Source organism: Pan paniscus, chromosome 20, assembly GCF_029289425.2.
Source record: "Pan paniscus chromosome 20, NHGRI_mPanPan1-v2.0_pri, whole genome shotgun sequence".
In the NCBI taxonomy this organism is placed as follows: Eukaryota; Metazoa; Chordata; class Mammalia; order Primates; family Hominidae; genus Pan; species Pan paniscus.
The window spans coordinates 41,842,185-41,866,624 of NC_073269.2; the positions used below are offsets into that span (position 1 = coordinate 41,842,185).

The 24,440-nt window shown below is 56.0% G+C and overlaps 2 protein-coding genes across 3 annotated transcripts in view; one reads left to right on the plus strand and one right to left on the minus strand.

Annotated features, from left to right (window-relative positions):
• NPHS1 (NPHS1 adhesion molecule, nephrin) overlaps positions 1–13,196 on the minus strand; it is a 32,318-nt gene extending 19,122 nt beyond the window's left edge. Inside the window, exons 1-16 of the mRNA XM_034944173.3 lie at positions 9,034–13,196; positions 8,711–8,926; positions 8,516–8,638; positions 8,215–8,343; positions 7,618–7,699; positions 6,804–6,907; positions 6,490–6,617; positions 6,230–6,401; positions 5,891–6,048; positions 5,506–5,650; positions 5,295–5,419; positions 2,075–2,261; positions 1,736–1,865; positions 1,435–1,607; positions 389–529; positions 173–313 (exon numbers count right to left, since the gene is read on the minus strand). Coding sequence (XP_034800064.1) covers positions 173–313; positions 389–529; positions 1,435–1,607; positions 1,736–1,865; positions 2,075–2,261; positions 5,295–5,419; positions 5,506–5,650; positions 5,891–6,048; positions 6,230–6,401; positions 6,490–6,617; positions 6,804–6,907; positions 7,618–7,699; positions 8,215–8,343; positions 8,516–8,638; positions 8,711–8,926; positions 9,034–9,091 — 2,212 coding nt within the window. The 5' untranslated portion in view covers positions 9,092–13,196. The remainder of the gene's footprint in view (positions 1–172; positions 314–388; positions 530–1,434; positions 1,608–1,735; positions 1,866–2,074; positions 2,262–5,294; positions 5,420–5,505; positions 5,651–5,890; positions 6,049–6,229; positions 6,402–6,489; positions 6,618–6,803; positions 6,908–7,617; positions 7,700–8,214; positions 8,344–8,515; positions 8,639–8,710; positions 8,927–9,033) is intronic.
• A 406-nt stretch (positions 13,197–13,602) lies between these two features.
• On the plus strand, positions 13,603–23,780 carry KIRREL2 (kirre like nephrin family adhesion molecule 2). 2 transcript variants are annotated; one of them, XM_034944182.3, is made up of 16 exons: positions 13,603–14,463; positions 14,628–14,777; positions 15,693–15,842; positions 15,989–16,149; positions 16,767–16,917; positions 17,583–17,688; positions 17,805–17,953; positions 18,193–18,320; positions 18,406–18,538; positions 18,825–18,925; positions 19,089–19,308; positions 19,777–19,881; positions 20,211–20,320; positions 21,890–21,955; positions 23,401–23,439; positions 23,709–23,780. In XM_034944182.3, the coding sequence occupies exons 1-16, from the start codon at positions 14,403–14,405 to the stop codon at positions 23,778–23,780; spliced, it is 1,902 nt and encodes a 633-aa protein (XP_034800073.1). In that variant the 5' UTR covers positions 13,603–14,402. The 2 variants fall into 2 exon arrangements, with proteins under 2 accessions (XP_034800073.1, XP_034800068.1); XM_034944177.3 differs by having other exon boundaries at positions 23,401–23,777.
• Positions 23,781–24,440: the final 660 nt, after the last annotated feature.

A 24,440-nucleotide genomic window follows, 5' to 3' on the forward strand; every position in this document is an offset into this window, starting at 1 on the left:
AGTGGGAGGGGTTCCGCAGTAGGCGTGGTTACACCGCGGCTGGGACTTCCAGAACGGGAGGGTTCCAGGATGGGTGGCTATCCCTGGGTGGGCGGAGCTCCCACAATGAGGAGACTCCACAATGGGCAAGGTTCCTTGGATGGGTGTGGTTTCCATGGTGGGCGGGGCTCACAGTGCACGTCCAGCCGCAGCAGCGCTTCCGCGGTGCCCTCGGAGTTCTGGCAGTGCAGCTGATAGAGGCCGTCGTCCGCGCGGGTCACATTCCACAGATGCAGAGCCCCGCTGGACAGGATGCGATGCCGGGGGCCGCCCGCTGGGGAAGGCCAGAATAAGGGACCTGGCAGGACCTCCCATCCCCGGGACCCCTCCCCATGCCCACTTCCCTCACCTGGACTGAGGCGATAGCCGCGGAAGGTCCAGTTGAAGGCCTCGGGGGCGGGGTTAGCGGACACGGACACGGGCAGCAACGCCTCGCCCTGCTCCACCGCGGTCACTACCAGCACCTGCTCCCCCAGGAACTCTGGACGGTCTTCAGAGGGGGCGCCGCAGGGAGTCAAGATTGTTGTTAAGGTTAGGGTCAAGGACAGATTGGAGATCAGGCACAGATTCAAGGGTTAAAGTTGGGGTCACGACGGGGTTTAAGGTTGTGGACAAGGTAACAAGTTCAGAGCTAAGCTCAGGGGTAAGGTTCGGGATAGAAGTTAGAATACAGTTTAGGAAAAGAGCAGAAGCCAGGGTCAGTTTGAAGGATGGAAACAGGAGTCATGAGGGGGGTTAGGAGAGAGGACAAATGCAAGATGGGAGGAGGCAGGATAGGAGTTGGCCCAGGACCACGGGTCAGGATGAAGGTCGGGAGTTTCAAGTTTCAGGATGGGGTTAATGATAGAGTGATAGTGTCAAGGCAAAGACCCAGGCCAGGCGCAGTGGCTCACGCCTATAATCCCAGCACTTTGGGAGGCCAAGGCAGGAGGATCACTTGAGTCAAGGTGTTCAAGATCGGCCTGGGCAACATAGAGTAATGCCATCTCTATTTAAAATTAAAAGTACAAAAAATCAGCCTAGCATAGTGGCACGCGCCTGTAATCCCAGCATTTTGAGAGGCCAACGCAGGAGAACTGCTTGAGCCCAGGGGTTCAAGACCAGCCTGGGCAACATAGTGAGACCCCGTTGCTACAAAAAGTAAAAATAAACTAGCGAAGCGTGGTAGCGCACACCTGTAGTCTCAGCTACTCGGGAGGCTGAGGTGGGAGTATCACTTGAGCTCAGGAGTTGGAGACTGCAGTGACCTATGATTGCGCCACTGCATTGCAGCCTGAGCGACAAAAAATGAAAGAAAGAGAGAGAGAAGAGAAAAAGAAGGAAAAAAAGTAAGACCCAAGGAGTAGTTTAGGGTCAAGAAGGCATCGAGAGGGGCTTTCAGGCCGGGGCACATACACAGCACGTTGAGGCGATAGAAGGAGCTCACGGTTTCGCGGAGCTCGGCGCTGTGGGCGCGGCAGGTCACGCGTTGGCCATGATCGCGGGATGACACTTGCAGGAGGACGCTCCTGGCAGCGGCGGAGCCTTTGAATGGGGCTCTCCGGGGGGGGGCGGCCACGCCCTCCAGCCTGTGGACCCGGGGTCAAGCCAGGGCTGCGAGCGGAGCCAGAGGCTGGAGAGGCGCTAGGCGGGGGCGGGACATGCGTGGAGGGGGCGAGGCCAGACCAGAGACGGGAGGGATCCCTCGCACTCCCACCTCTCCCCTTCCTTGTCCCAGGACAAGTTGACCGGCGGATTGCTGCTGACGCTGACGCATGTCAAGTTTAAGGCGTCTCCCGGGCGCAGTGCGGATGCGTTGGCCAGGATCGTCACGTTAGTTGGGGGAACTGGGAGACGGGGTTGGAGGAGCGAGACTCAGAGGTTAGGGGCGGCCTGGTCTGCGTCCACCCCGCCTGCACCCCAGGCTCCGCCCAGTCTCGGGTCCCCCACCCCGCCTCCGCCCGCTTCCCCCGGGTCCAGGGTTTGCTGGTTCCCTGCCCCACCTGGCTCTGTCCCTCCCGCCCCGCCCCCGGGCCTCAGCAGTGCGAGCCCTCACACTGCACCGCCAGCTGCGTGGACGCGCTGAGCTGTCCAGCCTTGCACGTGAACTTGGCCTGGTTGTCCGACGGCCCTGTGACCAGCACCAGCTCTCGGGAGAAGGTGCTCCCAGATTTCTCCACGCTGCCGAGATGCACGCGCCGCGACTCCTGCGGCAGCCGCGACTCGGTCACGGTGCGCGAGTCCTACGGGCCGGGAGTGACTGGGGGCCGCAGGCAGCCCTGCCGCTTCCACCAACCCCCAACCCCCCTACCCTGCCCACTGGCTTGGTGCCGCCAGCCCAAACAAAGCCTTTTTCTGATAAGGAGAAGCACCCTCATCAGCACCACCCCCCTAGGGCAAAGCAGTGGGGAGTGGAACTGAGTGACCCCCTCCCTGGAGTCTCTCCCGCCTCCCCGAGTCCCTGTGCATGGCAGTTTTGGGGATCTGAATCCGCCTTCTGTCCCACACCCAACTCCTGCTCTGCCTCTGCAGCCACCTGCAGGCTCTCAGCACACTCCTCAAAATCTATTTCTGCTGTGTTTACCCAACACCACCTGCAGGAAACTCCCTTGAAATTCCCAGGCCTTTCCCAGAGTTCCTCAGTTCCTTTTCTTAAAATTCCTGCTGTCCCCAAAGATTTCCTTTGAAATTTTCCTTAATTCCAGTGTCTTTCCATAGATTACTTCCTTTCTTTATTATTGCTGCTGCACAAATTAAACTTTCCATAGATTTCTGAATCTTTCCCGATATTATAATATCTTATGATCCCAGTCTTTTAACAGATTCCTTTGTATTGCCCAGATTCTCAGCACTTCCCCAGAATTCCATCCAATTAAAATAAAATTCCATTGTCATTTCTATAATTTCTAGTCTTCCCCCCCAAAGTTTTCAACTAGCTCCCTAATTCCCAGGATTCTCCTAGAATTCTATTAGGCTTCTCTTTCATTTTAATGAAATTTCATTTTCTTGCCTTCAAATCTCAAGAGTTCAGTTTAATACTAATGAATTTCCGATAGTCTGTGGAATTACTAGCTTTTCTCCAAATTTTCTTTTCTTTTCTTTTCTTTTTTTTTTGAGACGGAGTCTCCCTCTGTCGCCCAGGCTGGAGTGCAGTGGCACCATCTCGGCTCACTGCAAGCTCCGCCTCCCGGGTTCACGACATTCTCCTGCCTCAGCCTCCCGAGTAGCTGGGACTACAGGCGCCTGCCACCACGCCTGGCTAATTTTTTGTATTTTTAGTAGAGACGGAGTTTCGCCACGTTAGCCAGGATGGTCTCGATCTCCTGACCTCGTGATCCGCCCGCCTCAGCCTCCCAAAGTGCTGGGATTACAGGCGTGAGCCACCGTGCCCGGCCTTTTTTTTTTTTTTTTTTGAGACGGAGTTTCGGTCTCGTTGCCCAGACTGGAGTGCAGTGGCACAACCTCGGCTCACCACAACCTGGGCCTCCCGGATTCAAGCAATTCTCCAGCCTCAGCCTCTCCAGTAGCTGGGATTACAGGCCTCCGCCACCATGCCCAGCTAATTTTTTGTATTTTTAGTAGAGACGGAGTTTCACCACGTTAGCCAGGATGGTCTCGATCTCCTGACCTCGTGATCCACCCGCCTCAGCCTCCCAAAGTGCTGGGATTACAGGCGTGAGCCACCGTGCCCGGCCTTTTTTTTTTTTTTTTTGAGACGGAGTTTCGGTCTCATTGCCCAGACTGGAGTGCAGTGGCACAACCTCGGCTCACCACAACCTGGGCCTCCCGGATTCAAGCAATTCTCCAGCCTCAGCCTGTCCAGTAGCTGGGATTACAGGCCCCCGCCACCATGCCCAGCTAATTTTTTGTATTTTTAGTAGAGACGGAGTTTCACCACGTTAGCCAGGATGGTCTCGATCTCCTGACCTCGTGATCCGCCCGCCTCAGCCTCCCAAAGTGCTGGGATTACAGGCGTGAGCCACCGTGCCCGGCCTTTTTTTTTTTTTTTTTGAGACGGAGTTTCGGTCTCGTTGCCCAGACTGGAGTGCAGTGGCACAACCTCGGCTCACCACAACCTGGGCCTCCCGGATTCAAGCAATTCTCCAGCCTCAGCCTCTCCAGTAGCTGGGATTACAGGCCTCCGCCACCATGCCCAGCTAATTTTTTGTATTTTTAGTAGAGACGGAGTTTCACCACGTTAGCCAGGATGGTCTCGATCTCCTGACCTCGTGATCCACCCGCCTCAGCCTCCCAAAGTGCTGGGATTACAGGCGTGAGCCACCGTGCCCGGCCTTTTTTTTTTTTTTTTTTGAGACGGAGTTTCGGTCTCATTGCCCAGACTGGAGTGCAGTGGCACAACCTCGGCTCACCACAACCTGGGCCTCCCGGATTCAAGCAATTCTCCAGCCTCAGCCTGTCCAGTAGCTGGGATTACAGGCCCCCGCCACCATGCCCAGCTAATTTTTTGTATTTTTAGTAGAGACGGAGTTTCACCACGTTAGCCAGGATGGTCTCGATCTCCTGACCTCGTGATCCGCCCGCCTCAGCCTCCCAAAGTGCTGGGATTACAGGCGTGAGCCACCGTGCCCGGCCTTTTTTTTTTTTTTTTTTGAGACGGAGTTTCGGTCTCGTTGCCCAGACTGGAGTGCAGTGGCACAACCTCGGCTCACCACAACCTGGGCCTCCCGGATTCAAGCAATTCTCCAGCCTCAGCCTCTCCAGTAGTTGGGATTACAGGCCCCCGCCACCATGCCCAGCTAATTTTTTGTATTTTTAGTAGAGACAGGGTTTCTCCATGTTGGTCAGGCTGGTCTCTAATTCCCGACTTCAGGTGATCCGTCTACCTCGGCCTCCTAAAGTGCTTGGATTACAGGCGTGAGCCACTGCGCCCAGTCAAATTTTACAGCATTTTTTTTTTTTTCTGGGATTCAAGTCTTTCCCTAAAATTCCTGACATTTCACCTGAATTCGGAGGGTTTTCACTAGAATTTTCTTTAATTTTAATGAAATTACCTTTTCTCTAGAATGCCTAATCTTGATTCAGAATTCCAATTTTTATCCTAAAATTCTCACTGTTTCCCCAGAATTTTCCTAGGATTCCATTTAATTCTCATAGCATTTGTGTCTTTCCTGATTCCTTGCCAAACCTCAGAATCTTTAGTACTTTTCAAGAAATTTAATCTTTTTCCAAGATTGCCCAAGATTCTGAAGGAGAGAAGGGGCCTGGTCCTTCCCCCACATTCCTGGCCACCCCCATAGCCCTGGCGTGGCACCAACCTTGTACCACATGAGGGAGGGCTCTGGGTTGCCCCCGATAGCCAAACACACCAGCCTCACCCGGGTCCCAGCCCGGAGCTTCTGGCCCTCTGGGGGACCCTCAATCCACAGTTTCTGGGCGGGATCTGGGGGGAGAGGAAGGAAGAATGACTTTTTCTCTGTGCTGGGTCCTGAGGCTTGGGGGCATTGCTGGGCCAGGGCAGGGGCTCACATTTTACGTTCAGGATGAGCGACTTCTTGAAGGTCTCCTTGGTGAAGGCTTCACTGAAGGCCTCACATGTGAGGGTCAGACCGTTGTCCTCCCGCCGCGCCAGGAATGTCAGGTTGGACATGGAGATGTGACCGCCATGCAGTCCCTGGCAGGGAGTGAGCTTCAGACGTGGGGACTGCAGCACCCCTATCCATCATGCTAGAAGCCTGAGTCCATCCCAGTCCCCAGCAGGGACACAGGAGACATCTCTACCTCCCCCTCTGTTGGACCCATGGTCCTCAAGGAGAAAGCCCCCCAGGCTGCTGGACCCATCCCCTTCCCTATCCACGAGTCATGCCCTCAGCCCCCTCCATGCTCAGACCCAGGAGCCTGGCCCCCGCCTCACATCCATGACTGTCTCCTCCATGGGCAGCAGCTGCCGCCAGCCCAGCCACCATCGTAGCAGGACCCGCGGGCGACTGGACTTGCTGACACAGGAGAGTGTCACGTTCTTGTTCTCAGTCTGGGATGCAGATCCCAAGATAATAATGGCACTAGGGGGAACTGCAGGGACAGAGAAGGAAGACACTAAGCTGGGCTGGATTTCTCACAGACCAGCCCAGACAGAACAGGACTGGAGACAGATGCTGAGATCTTTGGCATCCAGTAGGCATAATTTGGGGGCACACACAGATGGTTCTCTGAGGCACAGACTGACAGGGGGGCAGCTGGCACCAGGACTCACAGGTGACCTGCAGTGTGATGCCGTGCTCCTGGGTCCCTGCAGACACGCTGTTGTGGGCCTCGCAGCTGAGCTGTGCTCCATGGTCTTCTGGCCTCACGGTCATCACCAGCACACTGCGGGCCACCGCCTGGGTGTGCTCTGTGCCCCACGCTGTGGACACCGGCTGGCCATTCTGGAGACAGGGACAGGCCTGGGCCAGCTCAGGACCGGCTCCCAGACCCCACTGTCCCCCCAATCCCCATGCCCGCGTTTGCCCTTACCTTCAGCCACTGCAGTGTGGCTAAGGGATTCCCCCCTCGGGCCACGCACGGCAGCTCCAAGCTCTGTCCTGCCCGCACGTGCCCCTCATCCAGGCCTGGCCACTCGATGACAGGGGGTCCTGGAGGGACTGGGGGATATCAGTCACTCAGTGGGCCTGGAGTAGCCCATCCACTCTTTCCAGGCCCCACAACCTGCCTTTGAACCCCCATGTTTCTCTGAGTGCCTGAATTTCCATAATCCCTGTGATCCCCCCACACCCCCCAGTGCCTGCTCCCCATCCTCAGCGCCCTAGTTGGCCCAGTTCTCCACTTACACAGAACATTCACGGTGAATGAGGCCTTGATGGGGGCCTCCAGTGCTGGGCTAGATGCCTCACAGACCAGCAACTGCCTATTATCCGAGCTCAGGGGTGTCACCCTGGGATGAAAAGTCAGGGTTCTAGAGTCAGAGTCATCATCTGAAATTTGGGGAGTCAGGGAGAAGAGGTGGGAATGCCACCTCTGGTCCCCACACCTGGTCTAAGTCCCCATGCTGATCTCCTCTGGGATCCAGGGTTCCATGGGAGAGATTTTGGGGGTGAACAGTGAGAATTGGAGCCCAGAGAGCCCCACATCTGACCAAAACTTTAGTGCTTGGGACTCTAGAACTGAGGTTCCCATGAAGTTTTTTTGTTTGTTTATTTGTTTGTTTGTCTTTTGAGACAGAATCTGGCTCTATCGCCCAGGCTGGAGTGCAGTGGTACAATGTCAGCTCACTGCAACCTCCACTTCTTGGGTTCAAGTGATTCTCCTGCCTCAGCCCCCTGAGGAGCTGGGAGTATAGGCATGCGCCACCACACCCGGCTAATTTTTGTATTTTTAGTGAAAACAGGGTTTCACCATGTTGACCTAGCTGATCTTGAACTCCTGACCTCAGGTGATCCTCCCACCTCAGCCTCCCAAAGTGCTGGGATTACAGGCATGAGCCACCACCTCTGTTCCCCATGAAGAAGCTTTGAGAGTCAGGATGAAGAATTGGGTCCCAGATGTTCATACCTAGCCCAAGCTTCATGCTTGCATCCCTGGGGTCTGGGGTTCCCATGGGGACAATTAGGGGTCAAGGTTGGGGGGTTGTTTCAGTTTCCACACCTGGCTGTGGCCTCCACAGTGAAGAGTTTCTGCTGGGAGCCCTCGTTCACGTTTGCAGAGATGTCGGATATTGTCTGTCCACCTTGACGCAACAAGAGGGCTAGAGGGGTTCCAGGCTCCCCGCAAGACAGATTCTGGGGAGCATGGCCTGGAAGTCCTCAGGGTGGGTGCGATGCCCCCTCCCTCCTCGTTCTAGAGGAAAAGGGCCTGGGGCAGAGCTGCATCCCCTCCCGACTTTCTGGACTGCGTGAATGCCGCAGTCTTCAGTGCTGGGTCCTGGGCCTCCCCGCTCTTCTCAACTCCTTGCTGGGTTGTACCATGCACCCCATCCCTCAGCTTCTCATGTCTGCACCAGCGCTACTGCCCATATTTCTATCTGGGCCTCAGCCTTGTGCTGGTTGCTGCCCTCCTCGATGTGCCCTCGCATCCACTGGGTCCCACACTGGCCTCAGCATCTCCCCACACCTTCTCCTGGGTCCCCATCCCAGGGATGACATCTTTTCTGGGGCCCTTAGAAGGGTACTGGTCAGGAACACACACCCTTCCCACTCCAGAGGCTTCATGCTGCCCCCTGCCACCCAGTTCACCCACACTCACTCAGGAGAATGGTGATGTCAGGTGCTGGCTTCGCGTCCCCAGACACACAGCTGACCACGTACTCCTGCCCAGCTACCCAGGTGACCATGGTGCCTGCCTCTGGGGTCAGCAGGAGCAGCTTGGGAGGAACTGGTGAGAGAAGGGTCTGGGGTAAGCTTCCAGCACTGAGAAGGACTTGAAGATTGGAGTTCGGTACCCAGGGTCTGGGAGAGGAGAGGCTGGGGGCTTGGACTTCTGGGTCGTGGGGTAGGGGAGGGCTTGAAGCCCAGACTCATGGGTCCTGGGGGTCTCTCACCCATACCCAGGATGGAGAGGATCACTCTGGGAGACACAAGCTCGGGCCCCGTCTCAGAGCGGCCGACCTGGCACTCATACTCCGCGTCATCGCTGAGGTCACAGGCCTCGATGTGCAGGTGGAATTCACCTGCAGGGGGAGCCGGAGGTCAGGGCCGCAGCTTCCGCTGGTGGCTGAGGGTCTCAGGCTCTGATCCCTTACCTCTAGCAGGGTCCCCTTCCAGGCGGTACCTCGGGAAGCCTGGGATCCTGGGGTCGGGGCCCAGGAGCAGCCCATCTTTGGCCCATTGCACCGCACTGCCAGGGGTGCTGACCCCACAACGTAGCTCCACTGAGGCCCCCTCCACCACCGTCAGGTTTTCGGGCAGGGCCCAGAAGCCCCGGGGAACGGAGGCAGGAATCGCCAACTGTGCCAGGCCTGGGGACACAGCGGGGTGCGAGGAAAGGGCAGAGGGTTTGTCTAGGGAAGGTAAGTGGGAAATGGGGGCCACTTGGCGCTGGGTACAAGGCTGGGATCCCACTCACCTTCAGTCAGCAGCCCCAGGAGCAGGAGAGAAGCCCTGAGCGTCGTCCCCAGGGCCATCACAGGTCCCCCTACTGTGACCCCCACAGCGCCCGCTGCCAGCCACCTGCGTCTGTCTGGCTTTCTCTGGGTCCCTCTCTCTGTGTCTCTGCCACCTGCTTTTCTTTTTTATCTCTCTTTCCGTTACTCTCCTCCCTTTCTCGTTTTCCTCTTCCCCTCTTCCCTGTGAGTGTCTCTCTATCTCTGTCTTGCTCTCAGTCTCAATGTCTGAGTCTCTTTCTCTGTCTCTTTAAAAAAAAACTTTTTTTCTTTTTTCTTTTTTTTTTTAGAGACAGGGTCTCACTATGTTGGCCAGGTTGATCTCAGACTCTTTCCCTCAAGCCAACCTCCCACCTTGGCCTCCCCAAGTGTTGGGATTACAGGCGTGAGCCACTGCGCCCAGTCTCTTTATCTTTCCATCTTTCTCTCCTTGTCTAAGCCGTTCTCTCTCCTTTTGTCTCTGTCTCTTCCTCTCTCTCTGTCTCTCTGTCTCTCTCTCTCTCTCTCTCAATCTCTATCTTCTCTCCTGCCACCCCTCACTCCTGCTCCTTGTCTCACTACTCACAGCCTTTCAAGAAGGACCTGCAGCCCAGAGTCCAGCAGGCCAGGAGCCTAGGAGAGCAATGAGGCTGATGCAGGCACTGGCAGAGTCAGCCCTGCTCTCTGACCCAGCTTGAGCTCATTCTCACAGTGCAACCTCCCCCAGGTACCTTCCAGAGCCCCCAGCTCTGGCCTCTGCCCAGCAGGCTCCTCCCAGCTGGCCCAGCTGGAGCATAAAATCCCCTGTCAGCACATGCCAGGCGCGTTCCTCGGTGCCTCCCCAGCCTCCGTGACCCCAGGGCCTGGCTTAGGCTGGGAAGATGGGAGAAGTCAGATCAAGGTGGTCTCCCAGCTCAGCAGGGGAGCAGCCAGCTGGGCCCCCAGCTCTTCCTTGCCCTGATACATGACCTTGGCAAGTCCCTTTCTTTCTTTCTTTTTTTTCTTGAGATAGTCTTGCTCTGTTGCTCAGGCTGGAGTGCAGTGGCATCTCGGCTCACTGCAACTTCCACCTCCCATGGCTTGAACCTCCCAGGTTCAAGTAATTCTCCTACCTCTGTCTCCCAAGTAGCTGGTACTACAGGTATATAGCACCATGCCTGGCTAATTTTTGTATTTTTACTAGAGACGGGGTTTCATCATGTTGGCCAGGCTGGTCTCAAACTCCTGACCTCAGGTGATCCATCTGCCTCAGCCTCCCAAAATGCTGGGATTACAGACATGAGCCAGCGCACCTGGCCTCCCTTCCTTTTTTGAGTAGACATCAGTGCCTAAATGATGTCAGGGATCTCTGCTGGGGAGGATGCAAGAGTGAGTGAGTGTGACAGGCTGGGAGAGTGTGGGAGAGAGGGAAGATATCCATGTGTGTACGTGGGTGTGAGAGTGGGGAAGGTTAGAGTGAACTGTGATCTGTAATAAGCATGTGGAGAGCGTGTGTGTGACAGTGTCTTACGTGGGAGTGCACAGGGTGTGGGCGGGAGTAAAAGGCAGAGTCCAATTCCACCGGCCCCCAGTGTGGGTGCAGTGTGAGCCCAAAGTGGGCGCCCTTTGGCAAGGACTGCATGAGCTTTCTTCTCCCTCTTTTTCTTGCCCTCTCCCCATCTCTTCTTTCCTTCTCCATGTCTCTCTCTCTCCCTCCCTCTATCTATCTTGATTTATCTTTCTTTCTTTTGAGATGGAATCTTGCTCTGTTGCCCAGGCTGGAGGGCAGTGGCATGATCTTGGTTCATTGCAGCCTCAACTTCCTGGGCTCAAGTGATCCTCCTGCCTCAGCCTCCTGAATAGCTGGGACTACAGGTGCACACCACCACTCCAGCTAATTTTTAAAAATTTGTTTGTAGAGACAGGGTCTTTCTCTATTGCCCAGGCTGGAGTGCAGTGGTGTGATCATGGCTCATTGAAGCCTCAAACCTCCTAGGCTCAAGTGTTCTTTCTGCCTCAGCCTCCTGAGTAGCTGGGACTACAGGCCCGCATCACCACTCTGGCTATTTTTTTTTTTTTTTTTTTTTTGAGAGGGAGTCTTGCTCTGTCACCCAGGCTGGAGTGCAATGGTGCGATCTTGGCTCACTGTAACCTCCGCCTCCCAGGTCCAAGCGATTCTCCTGCCTCAGCCTCCTGAGTAGCTGGGAATACAGGCATTGACCGCCACACCCAGCTAATTTTTGTATTTTTAGTAGAGACGGGGTTTCGCCATGTTGGCCAGGCAGGGCTCGAACTCCTGACCTCAGGTAACCCACCTGCCTTGGCCCCCCAAAGTGCTGGGATTACAGGTGGGAGCCGCTGCACCCGGCCACTTGGCTAATTTTTTTAAAATGTTTTTGCAGAGACATTTATAAATGTTTAGAGAGAGTCTTGCTATATTGCCCAGGCTTGTCTGGAACTACTGGGCTCAAGCAATCCTCCCATCTCGGCCTCCCAAAGTACTAGGATTACAGGCATGAGCCACCGCACCTGGCCCTTGATTTATCTTTCTTTTTTTTCTTTTTTCTTTTTTTTTCTTTTTTTGAGATGGAGTTTCACTCTTGTTGCCCAGACTGGAGTGTAATAGTGTGATCTCGGCTCACTGCAACCTCTGCCTCCCGGGTTCAGGCGATTCTCCTGCCTCAGCCTCCCTAGTAGCTGGGATTACAGGCATGCGCCACCACGCCTGGCTAATTTTTTGTATTTTTAGTAAAGACGGGGTTTCTCCATGTTGATCAGGCTGGTCTCGAACTCCTGACCTCAGGTGATCCGCCCGACTCGGCCTCCCAAAGTGCTGGGATTGCAGGCGTGAGTCATTGTGCCCAGCCGATTTATCTTTCTATCTTTCTCCATCTGTTTGAGACTCTCTCGCTCTCTATATTAAGTTGTTAAATCTCAGTCAATCTTTATTTCACTGTGTCTCTCCATCTCTACATGTCTCTGTTATTCTGTTTCTCTCTCTCTGTTCTCACCTCTGTCGCTCCCCTCACCCCACAGTCTGTCTCACACACACCAGGAGCTCCATAAATATTTGTTCTCAGCCACACTCTGACCACGCCTCTTTCTCTTATGTGTCTCTCCATCTCCGAGTGGCTCTGCTCATCACATCCCTGGATTTTATAACCATATGCTGGTGGGCCTGCCCTCCCCGCGTGCACATACACTTGCCTGGGATAAGCTTCTTCTGCCTGCTTATCTCCTGCGGGAATTGGAAATGCTAGTTTTCTCCCCACCTCCCCAAGACCCCCGCCAATCTCGTTCCCAGGAACAAGATGAGGCATCTGGCCTCAGCCCCCAGCTTCATCCTCGATGCTGGCCTTCCCTCTTCCCTCACATGCTTGACTCCTTGCCCTCCTCCCACCTCCCCTCTCCCAACTGCTCTCTACACCCCCTGGGAAATGGGCTGGATGCCGAGCTGGGGGAGTGGCTCTGTCCTGGGGGCCCTCGCCAGATGGTGTCCCTAGGGGCCAGAGCGTGGAGCTGTCCCTTGCTGGGGCCTTTAATTAGCACAAACCTTCCACCCTCCACCTTGGCTGTTTTCCTTCTCTGCATGCTCCTGGGACCTTGGGCTCTCCATCTTTCCATGTCCGTAGCCCCAGAGAGCCAGGAAGGGGAAGCGGCGTCAAGTGCCTGGAAAAACAGCCCCATGACTTGAGTTCCTCCCTAAGACTCAGGAGTTCCAGCCCCATGTCCATCCTATTTCAAAATCCAGGCACTAGATAAGCCACATAGAAGCCAGGAGTGTAGGCCCCCAGATCCCTCCCCTCTCAGACCCTGGGGTCTCAGTCCCTTCTCTCCAAGGACTCCGGAATTTGGGCCTCTGATCCTCCTGGCCACACTACCCACCCCCGCACCTCCCCATACACACACACACACACACACACACACACACACACACACACACACACACACATACACACACAGGACTTAGGACAGATGTTCACCGTCTGATTTCCAAATCCTCCTGGGCCTGTGTGGGGGTGGGGAGAGATTGGCAGATAAATCCACCGACTCTTAAGACTTAAGACCAGATATTCTGACCCCTGTCGCCCTCTTCCAAGTGCACCATGCTGCAGGCAGGAGACCTAGGAGTTGAGTCTCCAGCCTCTCAAGGAACCGGGAGATCAGGCCATCAGCGTCTCAGCCAGCAAAGGCCTGAACCACCAGTCCCTTATAACCCTGTAAGTCCAACCCCCACTCCCAACCCCACTCCCCCATTTAGGGACACGGAGTCTGAGCCTAAGAACAGTGGAGAATCTGAATGTGGACCCTCCAGTTCTTACAGGTCCAGGAATGTCAGATCAGGGTCCCAACCCCCCAGCCCTCCTTCAGGCTGCTCGGGGTCCCTCCCACCTGCTCGGCCAGCTGCGCAGCGTGGGAACGCCCCAGCTGGGTTGCATGGAGCCGTCAGGACAAGCTGCGCGGTTCCCAGCCTCCCTGCCTGCCCCGGCCCGGCACCGCCGCCTCCCAGCCGTCGCCGGGCAACCAGGCCGAGGGGCCCGGCCGGCCGAGTGGGGAGAGGGGCTGGGCTGGGACTGCGGGGTCCTGGGAAAGGAGGGGCCGAGGGCCTGGATTCCTGGGTCTTAGGACGTGCTGTAGTTTGCAGCAATAACAAGGGAACAGAGGGATATTTTGAGGAGGGCTTTTGAGGCTGGGGGAGTCGAGGCAGGGGTCCCAACTGTCCCCCAGGTATCGGCGTGCCCTCTTCCCGACCCGCAGGCCCGGGGGAGCCCCGGACCCCGCATCCCCCAGGGCGCGGAAACTGGCGAGGCCCCAGGAGCTCCCATTTATAGCTCAGTTTCCACTGAGCGCAGTCCCTCTAGGACCTGGGCTGAGCAAGTTTCTTCCACTCTCTCCCTTCCCTCCTCCTCACCCCTTGCCTGCCCCTCAACCCCGGCAGGGCGCAGGTGTCCAACCCAGCCGGGACCCCCTCCCTCCTCGAACCCAGGTGTTCCGGCTCCCAGACCCCCATTGAGCTGGGGGCGCCCACCCGCCGGGGGATCCCGCCCTGCGTCCCCCATTCATCCGCGTCTCAGCCGCGGGAGTTTCTCAATGGGAAGAGGGCGGAGCTCCCGGGGGGCGGACCCGGGCGGGGCGAGCGGGATCGGGCCCTCTTGGGGTCTCCCAGAGACCCAGGCCGCGGAACTGGCAGGCGTTTCAGAGCGTCAGAGGCTGCGGATGAGCAGACTTGGAGGACTCCAGGCCAGAGACTAGGCTGGGCGAAGAGTCGAGCGTGAAGGGGGCTCCGGGCCAGGGTGACAGGAGGCGTGCTTGAGAGGCAGAAGTTGACGGGAAGGCCAGTGCGACGGCAAATCTCGTGAACCTTGGGGGACGAATGCTCAGGATGCGGGTCCCCGCCCTCCTCGTCCTCCTCTTCTGCTTCAGAGGGAGCGCAGGTACCGCACGAGGGGAGCGGAGGAATATGGGGTGGGGGTGGGGGGTTGCTTGCGGGTGGCCGCTTCACTAGGGAGAAGGCAGCTGGGGGCTGGGACTCCTGGGTCCTGAATGAGGGGGCCCCTGAAGGTGCTAAGCTCAGCCCTGCTGCCCCCAACTCTCCTAGGCCCGTCGCCCCATTTCCTGCAACAGCCAGAGGACCTGGTGGTGCTGCTGGGGGAGGAAGCCCGGCTGCCGTGTGCTCTGGGCGCCTACTGGGGGCTAGTTCAGTGGACTAAGAGTGGGCTGGCCCTAGGGGGCCAAAGGGACCTACCAGGTAAGACTGTTCTCTCCACGCTGGGACAGGCTGGCTAGGGGGAGAGTTGCTGGGCTCGGCTGTACCTGCAGTTTCTATTTTGACATTTTCAAGTTTGGGAAATTGATGGGCTCGGGTAAACATTTAGGAGTCCTGATTTTTGAGCTGCTTCTTTGGGGGTGACCCACAGAGTTTGAGAATTATTATGTAATTGCAAAATAGTACATAGGCCAGGTGCAGTGGCTCACGCCTGTAATCCCAACGCTTTGGGAGGTTGAGGCCAGAGGATCGCTTGAAACCAGGAGTTTGAGACCAGCCTGGGCAACATAACAAGACCTTATCTCTACACAAATGTATATATATATTTTTAAACAAATTAGCCAGGCATGGTTGTGTGCATCTATAGTCCCAGTTACTCAGGAGGCTTAGGTGGTAGGATTGCTTGAGCCTAGGAGTTCAAGGCTGCAGTGAGCCATGATAAAGCCACTGCACTTCAGGCAATGGTGAGACCCTGTCTCAAAAAAAAAAAAAGAGAGAACATAAATGCAAAAAAGTACAGTAAATATAAACGGAAGATTTACCAAATAAAATAGACACTCACACAGCCAATACCCAAGTCCATTGCTAGCTCCCCAGAAGCCCCCATGTTCCTTTCCCCTATCATAGCCCCCTCCCCCTCACTCCAGAAGTAGTATCTAACCTAATTTTTATGGCAATCATTTTCTTGCTTTCCTTTCTGACTTTATTACCCCCAAGTTTGCAGTGACTCTGGGTTGGGAGGGAGTTAGAGTCTCTCTGGGCCCAGTACACACTTTTTAATAGTGTCCTACCACCAAATGTGTGGGCCAGTTTTCTGGTGGAGGATGTCTGGGGATGGAGGCCTGAGGCCAGGATTTCAGAACCATGGTGTGCTGACTGCTTTCTCCCTGACTCCAGGGTGGTCCCGGTACTGGATATCAGGGAATGCAGCCAATGGCCAGCATGACCTCCACATTAGGCCCGTGGAGCTAGAGGATGAAGCATCATATGAATGTCAGGCTACACAAGCAGGCCTCCGCTCCAGACCAGCCCAACTGCACGTGCTGGGTAAGGACCTCGCCCACTTGTCCCCTGGGAGCCCAAGAGGGCAGCCCGTACTAGCTGTGAGTAGCAGAGCCCAGGGAGCCCAGGGGCATGGTCAATTGGAGCTGAGAAGATCAGGATCCATCTCTGACCCCAAATCCACCTTGCAGTACCCCCAGAAGCCCCCCAGGTGCTGGGCGGCCCCTCTGTGTCTCTGGTTGCTGGAGTTCCTGCGAACCTGACATGTCGGAGCCGTGGGGATGCCCGTCCTACCCCTGAATTGCTGTGGTTCCGAGATGGGGTCCTGTTGGATGGAACCACCTTCCATCAGGTCAGGTCCAAATTCCTGTGCTAGCCTTTGCCCATCGGGGGAAACTTGGGTTACACTCTGACCACAGGCTCATCCAGAAGAGAAGAAGACATGGGAGGGCAGAGGTTCATGGGTTTGGACTCCTGAAATATGATGCAGGGTAAAGATTCTAAGGGCCAGACTACCTGGGTTCAAATTATGTCTCAGCCACTTGCTAGTTGATTGATCTTGAGTAAGTTAGTTAACCTCTCTGTGCCTCAGTTGCCTTATCTATACAATCAGGATAATAGTAGCATGCATGTCATAGGGTATTGTGAGAATTAAATAAATAAATACCTGTAAATGCCCAGAAGAGTGACCAACACATAGTGAGCACTATATAAGTAAGGCAAGCTTGTCCAACCTGCGGCCCATGGGCTGCATGCAGCCCAGGATGGCTTTGAATGTGGCCCACCACAAATACATAAACTTTCTTAAAACATTTTGAGACTTTTTTGTAATTTTTTAGCTCATCAGCTATCATTAGTGTTAGTATGTGTGGCCTAAGACAATTCTTCTTCCAATGTGGCCCAGGAAAGCCAAAAGATTGGACACCCCTGATGGGTAGATGGCATTATCATTCTTATCCTTCCCTCCAGACCCTGCTGAAGGAAGGGACCCCTGGGTCAGTGGAGAGCACCTTAACCCTGACCCCTTTCAGCCATGATGATGGAGCCACCTTTGTCTGCCGGGCCCGGAGCCAGGCCCTGCCCTCAGGAAGAGACACGGCTATCACACTGAGCCTGCAGTGTGAGTGCAGCTGGCCCTGGGAAAGAGGGGTGTGGGGCCCTGACTCCTGGGTATGAGGAAGGAGGGGACTGTGGCCCTTGGGGAATGAGGAAACTGGAGCCTGGACTCCTGGATCTAAGACAGCAGGAGAGGGCTGGGTATGGTAGCTCACGCCTGTACTCACAGAACTTTGGGAGGTCGAGGCAGGCGGATCATCTAAGATCAGGAGTTCGAGACCAGTCTGGCTAACATGTCGAAACCCCGTCTCTACTAAAAATACAAAAATTTGCCGGGCGTGGTAGCACACACTTGTAATCCCAGCTACCTGGGAGGCTGAGGCAGGAGAATCACTTGTATCCGGGAGGCAGATGTTGTGGTGAGCCGAGATCGTGCCACTCAGCGGCAGAGTGAGACTCCGAGCAGGAGAGGACAGACAGCTGGGGTCCCTGGGGAAAGAGAAAGCTGGGCCTTGACTCTCACATCGGGGAGAGTAGGAGAGGGCAGAAGGCTGGCACATTGAGGTAACTGGGGAAATTGGGAACTGAAAGCCCAGACTCCTGGCTCAAAGGGAGAAGGGGATTAGGGGCCCAGACTCCTGGGATGGAGGAACCAGGGACTGTACCCCTAGGCCAGTGACGGAGGTGTTCCTGGTCCTTGCCCATCTGACCATTGTCCCACCCTCACAGACCCCCCAGAGGTGACTCTGTCTGCTTCGCCACACACTGTGCAGGAGGGAGAGAAGGTCATTTTCCTGTGCCAGGCCACAGCCCAGCCTCCTGTCACAGGCTACAGGTGAGGAGGAAGACCCACCTCTCCCCAGCCCCAAGAGTGAGCTTGGGAAGGGCTGGGACCTGAGTAGGTGTGCCAGAGAGGCCGGGACAACGTTAACAGCGCCACCATTTCCTCAGGTGGGCAAAAGGGGGCTCTCCGGTGCTCGGGGCCCGCGGGCCAAGGTTAGAGGTCGTGGCAGACGCCTCGTTCCTGACTGAGCCCGTGTCCTGCGAGGTCAGCAACGCCGTGGGTAGCGCCAACCGCAGTACTGCGCTGGATGTGCTGTGTGAGCTGGGGCCGGCCTGTGGGTGTGGTCAAAGGTGGCCGTGGCTTTCAGGGCTGTTGAGGGGCGGGGCCTGGAGGGGCGGGGCCGGGAGAGCGGGAGTGGGGTATTAGGAGGAGGAGAGTGTGGAGTTGGGGCATATTCTTGCGCCCTAGAGGGTGTGGTGTTTCTGTGGGGCTGGCTGATCCCAGGTCAGTGGCTGCATTCCGCCCCGGCCATGTGACCCCTAGTCTCTCGTCCAGTTGGGCCGATTCTGCAGGCAAAGCCGGAGCCCGTGTCCGTGGACGTGGGGGAAGACGCCTCCTTCAGCTGCGCCTGGCGCGGGAACCCGCTTCCACGGGTAACCTGGACCCGCCGCGGTGGCGCGCAGGTGCAGCCCTAAATCTGAGGCGGTGGCTGGAGGGGGACCAGGCTTCCTTACAAATCCGGCTTCTGACGCCCCTTCCCTGTCGCAGGTGCTGGGCTCTGGAGCCACACTGCGTCTTCCGTCGGTAGGGCCCGAGGACGCAGGCGACTATGTGTGCAGAGCTGAGCCTGGGCTATCGGGCCTGGGGGGCGGCGCCGCGGAGGCTCGGCTGACTGTGAACGGTGAGAAGGCGGGGCTTCCTAGGGGACCTGGCCCGTCCTGGGATAGGGAGCGGACAGAGGGGGCAAGGGATAATGCAGTGGGAGTGGCCTGGAAGGAGCTTTACACCCAGCGGGGGCTGGAGACCGGACCTATTGAAGGCGAGGCTTTTAGGAGAATCGGAGTTTGGAGGCGGCGTGGCCTGATTGATTGAGGTTAGCGGAGAGTGCGCTGGACAGACCCGGCTTTGTTACAGCCTTTGGGGAGGGCAAGACCTCTCCTCTGAGTGACCTACAGTCTCCATCCCAGCTCCCCCAGTAGTGACCGCCCTGCACTCTGCGCCTGCCTTCCTGAGGGGCCCTGCTCGCCTCCAGTGTCTGGTTTTCGCCTCTCCCGCCCCAGATGCCGTGGTAAGGAAATGTCACTCCTCCCGTGACCCATCCAGCCGTGATCCCTGACCTCCCACCTGGCCCCCCGAAACTACTGTGACCATTTCTGACTTCCCAGACATCCCTCCTGCTTCTTCCCCCCCTCCTCAGTCTCCTCCGTGTCCTCCCTCTTTTGTGCCCCCAGGTCTGGTCTTGGGATGAGGGCTTCCTGGAGGCGGGGTCGCAGGGCCGGTTCCTGGTGGAGACATTCCCTGCCCCAGAGAGCCGCGGGGGACTGGGTCCGGGCCTGATCTCTGTGCTACACATTTCGGGGACCCAGGAGTCTGACTTTAGCAGGAGCTTTAACTGCAGTGCCCGGAACCGGCTGGGCGAGGGAGGTGCCCAGGCCAGCCTGGGCCGTAGAGGTGAGACCCCAGCCCGAAGACCCCAAATCTGGAGAGTCTAAACCCCACAAACGCAGGGATCCCCCAGCCGAGGGCTGCAAAACCTCAGACCCTCAAATGCAGAGGAGACCTCCAAACCTCGGGAGTCTCAAAACTGTGGGCTCATTGATTCCCAAGACACCCCTCAACCGCAAATGCCTTCGCATTCTGAATCCTAAACTGAGAGACTCCTCACACCTAGGGGCCCCAAAAAGGGAAACTCCAATGATTGCAAAGCGAATTGCAAAGTAAAGGAGCCCTCAAATTCTAAGACTCCCTAAAGCCAGGGAGTTTAAACTCACTCTCAAACTTGGGGAACCCCAAATTCAAGGGCCTTTGAATCTCCAAATGTGCGACCTTTTGAACCCAGGAATCCCAAACTCAATCCCTGAGCCCCCGCTTCCTGGTTCCCCCTCAGCCTTCTCAGGATGTCCCCTCTGCTCCCTGCAGACTTGCTGCCCACTGTGCGGATAGTGGCCGGAGTGGCCGCTGCCACCACGACTCTCCTTATGGTCATCACTGGGGTGGCCCTCTGCTGCTGGCGCCACAGCAAGGGTTAGTGCCTGAGCCCCGCCCCGGCTCCCCAGGCCCCAGCCCCACACGCGCCCTGCCTGCCCAGTGACCTGACCTGGCCTTGGGCCTTGGCTCCAGTCCCATTTCCAGCTCTGCACAGGGCTTAGCTCGCCTTCACGTTCTGGTTCCCTCCTTAAGCCCTAACTAGACCTTCCCAGGGTCACACTCCTCGGTGGGAATGATTCTTATTGGTTTCCAACAGCCCCACCCAATCAGCCTCATTGGTTCCCAGTCCTCTCTCTTCCCGCTTATTGGTCTGCACACATTGTGACCCCGCCCATCGCTTAACTCCACCGGTCGCTGTTTGTCAGCCTCAGCCTCTTTCTCCGAGCAAAAGAACCTGATGCGAATCCCTGGCAGCAGCGACGGCTCCAGTTCGCGAGGTCCTGAAGAAGAGGAGACAGGCAGCCGCGAGGACCGGGTAGGATGCCAGGGTCCCCAGACCTGACTGTGCCTCCAGACCTAAATAATAGCCCAGTCCCAAGAGGGCCCCCAAATTCAAATAGGACTCTAAGGCCGGGCATGGTGCCTGACGTTGGTAATACCACTTTGGGAGGTGGAGACACAAGGATCACTTAAGGCCAGGAATTCAAAGCCAGCCTGGACAGCATAGCAGGACCCCATCTCTACAAAAATACAAACTAAAATAAAATAAAAAATGAACCGGGTATGGTGGCACACACCTATAGTCCCAGCTACTCAGGACACTGAGGTGGGAGGATCCCTTGAGCACAGGAGGTAGAGGCTGCAGTAAGCTATGATTGCACCATGCACTCCAGCCTGGGCTACAGAGCAAGACCCTGTCTCCATTTTTTTTTTTTTTTTTTGGCAGAATTTCACTCTGTCACCCAGGCTGGAGTACAGTGCTGCGATCTCGGCTCACTGCAACCTCTGCCTCCCTGGTTCAAGTGATTCTCTTGCCTCAGCCTCCTGAGTAGCTGGGATTACAGGCGCCCACCACCACGCCTGACTGATTTTGTATTTTTAGTAGAGATTGGGTTTCACCATGTTGGCCAGGCTGGTCTCAAACTCCTGACCTCAGGTGATCCACCCTCCTCGACCTCCCAAAGTGCTAGGATTACAGGCATGAGCCTCCACGCCCGGCCTGAGGGCTCAAGTTTTTTTTTTTTTTTTCTTTTTTTTGAGACGGAGTCTTGGTCTGTAGCCCAGGCTGGAGTGCAGTGGCGCGAACTTGACTCACTGCAAGCTCCACCTCCCGGGTTCACACCATTCTCCTGACTCAGCCTCCAGAGTAGCTGGGACTACAGGCACCCGCCACCACGTCCAGCTAATTTTTTTGTATTTTTAGTAGAGACGAGGTTTATACCATGTTAGCCAGGATGGTCTGGATCTCCTGACCTCGTGATCCGCTCGTCTCGGCCTCCCAAAGTGCTGGGATTACAGGCGTGAGCCACCGCGCCCGGCCAAGGGCTCTAGTCTTAACAGTGACCCCACACCCAAATGTCACCCAAGTCCATGCCCCTGACCCAATTATTCCCTAGGCCCAGTATGTCCCCACAGCCCGTTTTTGTTGTTGTTGTTGTTGTTTTTGAGATAGAGTCTTGCTCTGTCGTCCAAGCTGGAATGCAGTTGTGCAATCCAGACTCACTGCACCCTCCACCTCCCAGTTCAAGTGATTCTCGTTCCTTAGCCTCCTGAGTAGCTGGAATTACAGGTGCCTGCCACCATGCCTGCCTATTTTTTGCATTTTTAGTAGAGACAGAGTTTCGGCATGTTAGCCAGGCTGGTCTCAAACTTCTGGCCTCAAGTGATACTCCTGCTGCGGCCTCCCAAAGTGCTGGGATTACACGCATGAGCCACCGCGCTGGCTTCTTACAGCCCTTTTATTGTCCTGAGTGCAGTCCCCAGCTCTTGGGTGCTCTTACTCCCTCCTGCCTGGCCTCCACTGGCTGGCTGAAGGTCCTTGGAGTCTGGCATTGAGGCGGGGGGATCCTCTGACTATTCCCTCTCACTAAGTTCCCTACCCCAGGGCCCCATTGTGCACACTGACCACAGTGATCTGGTTCTGGAGGAGGAAGGGACTCTGGAGACCAAGGTGAGTGTTGAGAGGGGCGGGGCTCCCTTCACTGTTGGGAGAGGCGGGGCTCCCTTCATTGTGTTTCCATCTCTCTCCCACACCTGTCCCCTCCTTTTTCCTTCTGTTGTCCTCGGAGCTGGGACTCAGCTCCCCACCCCACTCCTCCTGCCCCCTGGGCCATCTCACTCAGCTCCCAGCCTCAGTTTGCCTGTCTGCAGACTCTTCCCACACATCTGTCCCAGCCCTAGCCTCCATCTGGAGCCCCAGACCAGGGCTCACCCTGCCTGTGCTCTCCTCATCACGGTCAAGCCCCCTTTCAGCCACCAGGTCCTACACTGGCCCCACATCTCCCCAAACTGGTCCTTCCTCTGGGGTCCTACCTCAGGACAGCCACATTGACTCCAGGCCATCCCCAGGCCAGAGCACTTCTCTCTCTCTCTCTCTCTCTCTCCTGTGTACCTAGCACATGCCATTCTCTCTCTTCTTTTTTTTTTTTTTTTGAGACGGAGTCTCACTCTGTTGCCCAGGCTGGAGTGCAGTGGTGCAATCTCAGCTCACTGCAACCTCTGCCTCCTGGGTTCAAGCCATTCTCCTGCCTCAGGCTCCCTAATAGCTGGCTAATTTTTCTTGTATTTTTAGTAGAGATGGAGTTTCACCATGTTGGCCAGGCTGATCTGGAACTCCTGACCTCAAGTGATCCGCTCGCCCCAGCCTCCCAAAGTGCTGGGATTACAGGCGTGAGCCACTGTGCCCAGCCGACATGCCATTCTCTTGGCCTGAAACACTCCCACCTTCCTTCCCATGTCTATCTAATTCCCTCCTTTAGTCCTCCAGTCTCAGCTCAGACATTTCTTGTTCTAGGAAGCCCATGCTTCCGTCATGACAGCCCGATCATTTTGCCTGTGTTCCACCCATCGCAGCCATGACCACTCTGATCTGGGCTTCCTTATCCCACCCACTATGCTGAGGGCTCCACCATCACAGCCCCTGTCATTGCCTATGCCTTTCCTAGGCACAGCCCTGACCCCTCTGGGTACTGTCTCATGATCTGTCATTTTTCCTTTGGTGTGGGATTCTGTGAGGACAGGGTCCAGTTCTATCCTAGTGACATGCCTTGTAGCAGCAACACAGGGTGTGACACTGAATCAAAGCCTAGAGGCTGTTGGGCAGGTGAGTGTCTCTCTCCTGTTCCCTCTGCACCTTCCACACCGACACCCCTCAGCAGGCCTATATCCCTCCATCTCTACCTTTCTCTGCCTATGTCCTATCCCTTTGCCTCTTATCACTGTTCCTCTGTCTCACTTTCTCTCTCTCCCAGTCCATGTGTGTCTCTGTGTCTCTGCCCACTCCTGTCTCTTTTTGTCTCTCTCAAGGTCTGGTCTATTTCAGTGTGTCTCTCCATCAGTGACCCTCATCCCCCCTGCACGCTCACAGACTTTACTGAGTCCCATTTGTCCCCTCAGGACCCAACCAACGGTTACTACAAGGTCCGAGGAGTCAGTGTGAGCCTGAGCCTTGGCGAAGCCCCTGGAGGAGGCCTCTTCCTGCCACCACCCTCCCCCCTTGGGCCCCCAGGGACCCCTACCTTCTATGACTTCAACCCACACCTGGGCATGGTCCCCCCCTGCAGACTTTACAGAGCCAGGGCAGGCTATCTCACCACACCCCACCCTCGAGCTTTCACCAGCTACATCAAACCCACATCCTTTGGGCCCCCAGATCTGGCCCCCGGGACTCCCCCCTTCCCATGTGCTGCCTTCCCCACACCTAGCCACCCGCGTCTCCAGACTCATGTGTGACATCTTTCCAATGGAAGAGTCCTGGGATCTCCAACTTGCCATAATGGATTGTTCTGATTTCTGAGGAGCCAGGACAAGTTGGCGACCTTACTCCTCCAAAACTGAACACAGGGGGAGGGAAAGATCATTACATTTGTCAGGAGCATTTGTGTACAGTCAGCTCAGCCAAAGGAGATGCCCCAAGTGGGAGCAACGTGGCCACCCAATATGCCCACCTATTCCCCGGTGTAAAAGAGATTCAAGATGGCAGGTAGGCCCTTTGAGGAGAGATGGGGACAGGGCAGTGGGTGTTGGGAGTTTGGGGCCGGGATGGAAGTTGTTTCTAGCCACTGAAAGAAGATATTTCAAGATGACCATCTGCATTGAGAGGAAAGGTAGCATAGGATAGATGAAGATGAAGAGCATACCAGGCCCCACCCTGGCTCTCCCTGAGGGGAACTTTGCTCGGCCAATGGAAATGCAGCCAAGATGGCCATATACTCCCTAGGAACCCAAGATGGCCACCATCTTGATTTTACTTTCCTTAAAGACTCAGAAAGACTTGGACTCAAGGAGTGGGGATACAGTGAGAATTACCACTGTTGGGGCAAAGGGGATTCTTGGGATAAAAATATTTATGTTTAATAATAAAAAAAAGTCAAAGAGGCAAGTGTGTCTTAGGGAGTCTACTGGCATTATCACTCTCCACCAAGGAAGGGGTCCCT

Excerpts from the sequence above, each read along its gene's own strand:
- KIRREL2 (XM_034944177.3), top strand. The coding sequence starts at position 14,403 with ATGCTCAGGATGCGGGTCCCCGCCCTCCTCGTCCTCCTCTTCTGCTTC. Across the intron at positions 17,954-18,192 it reads TACTGCGCTGGATGTGCTGT|TTGGGCCGATTCTGCAGGCA; the intron begins GTGAGCTGGGGC and ends TCTCTCGTCCAG. Across the intron at positions 21,956-23,400 it reads AAGGGACTCTGGAGACCAAG|GACCCAACCAACGGTTACTA; the intron begins GTGAGTGTTGAG and ends TTGTCCCCTCAG.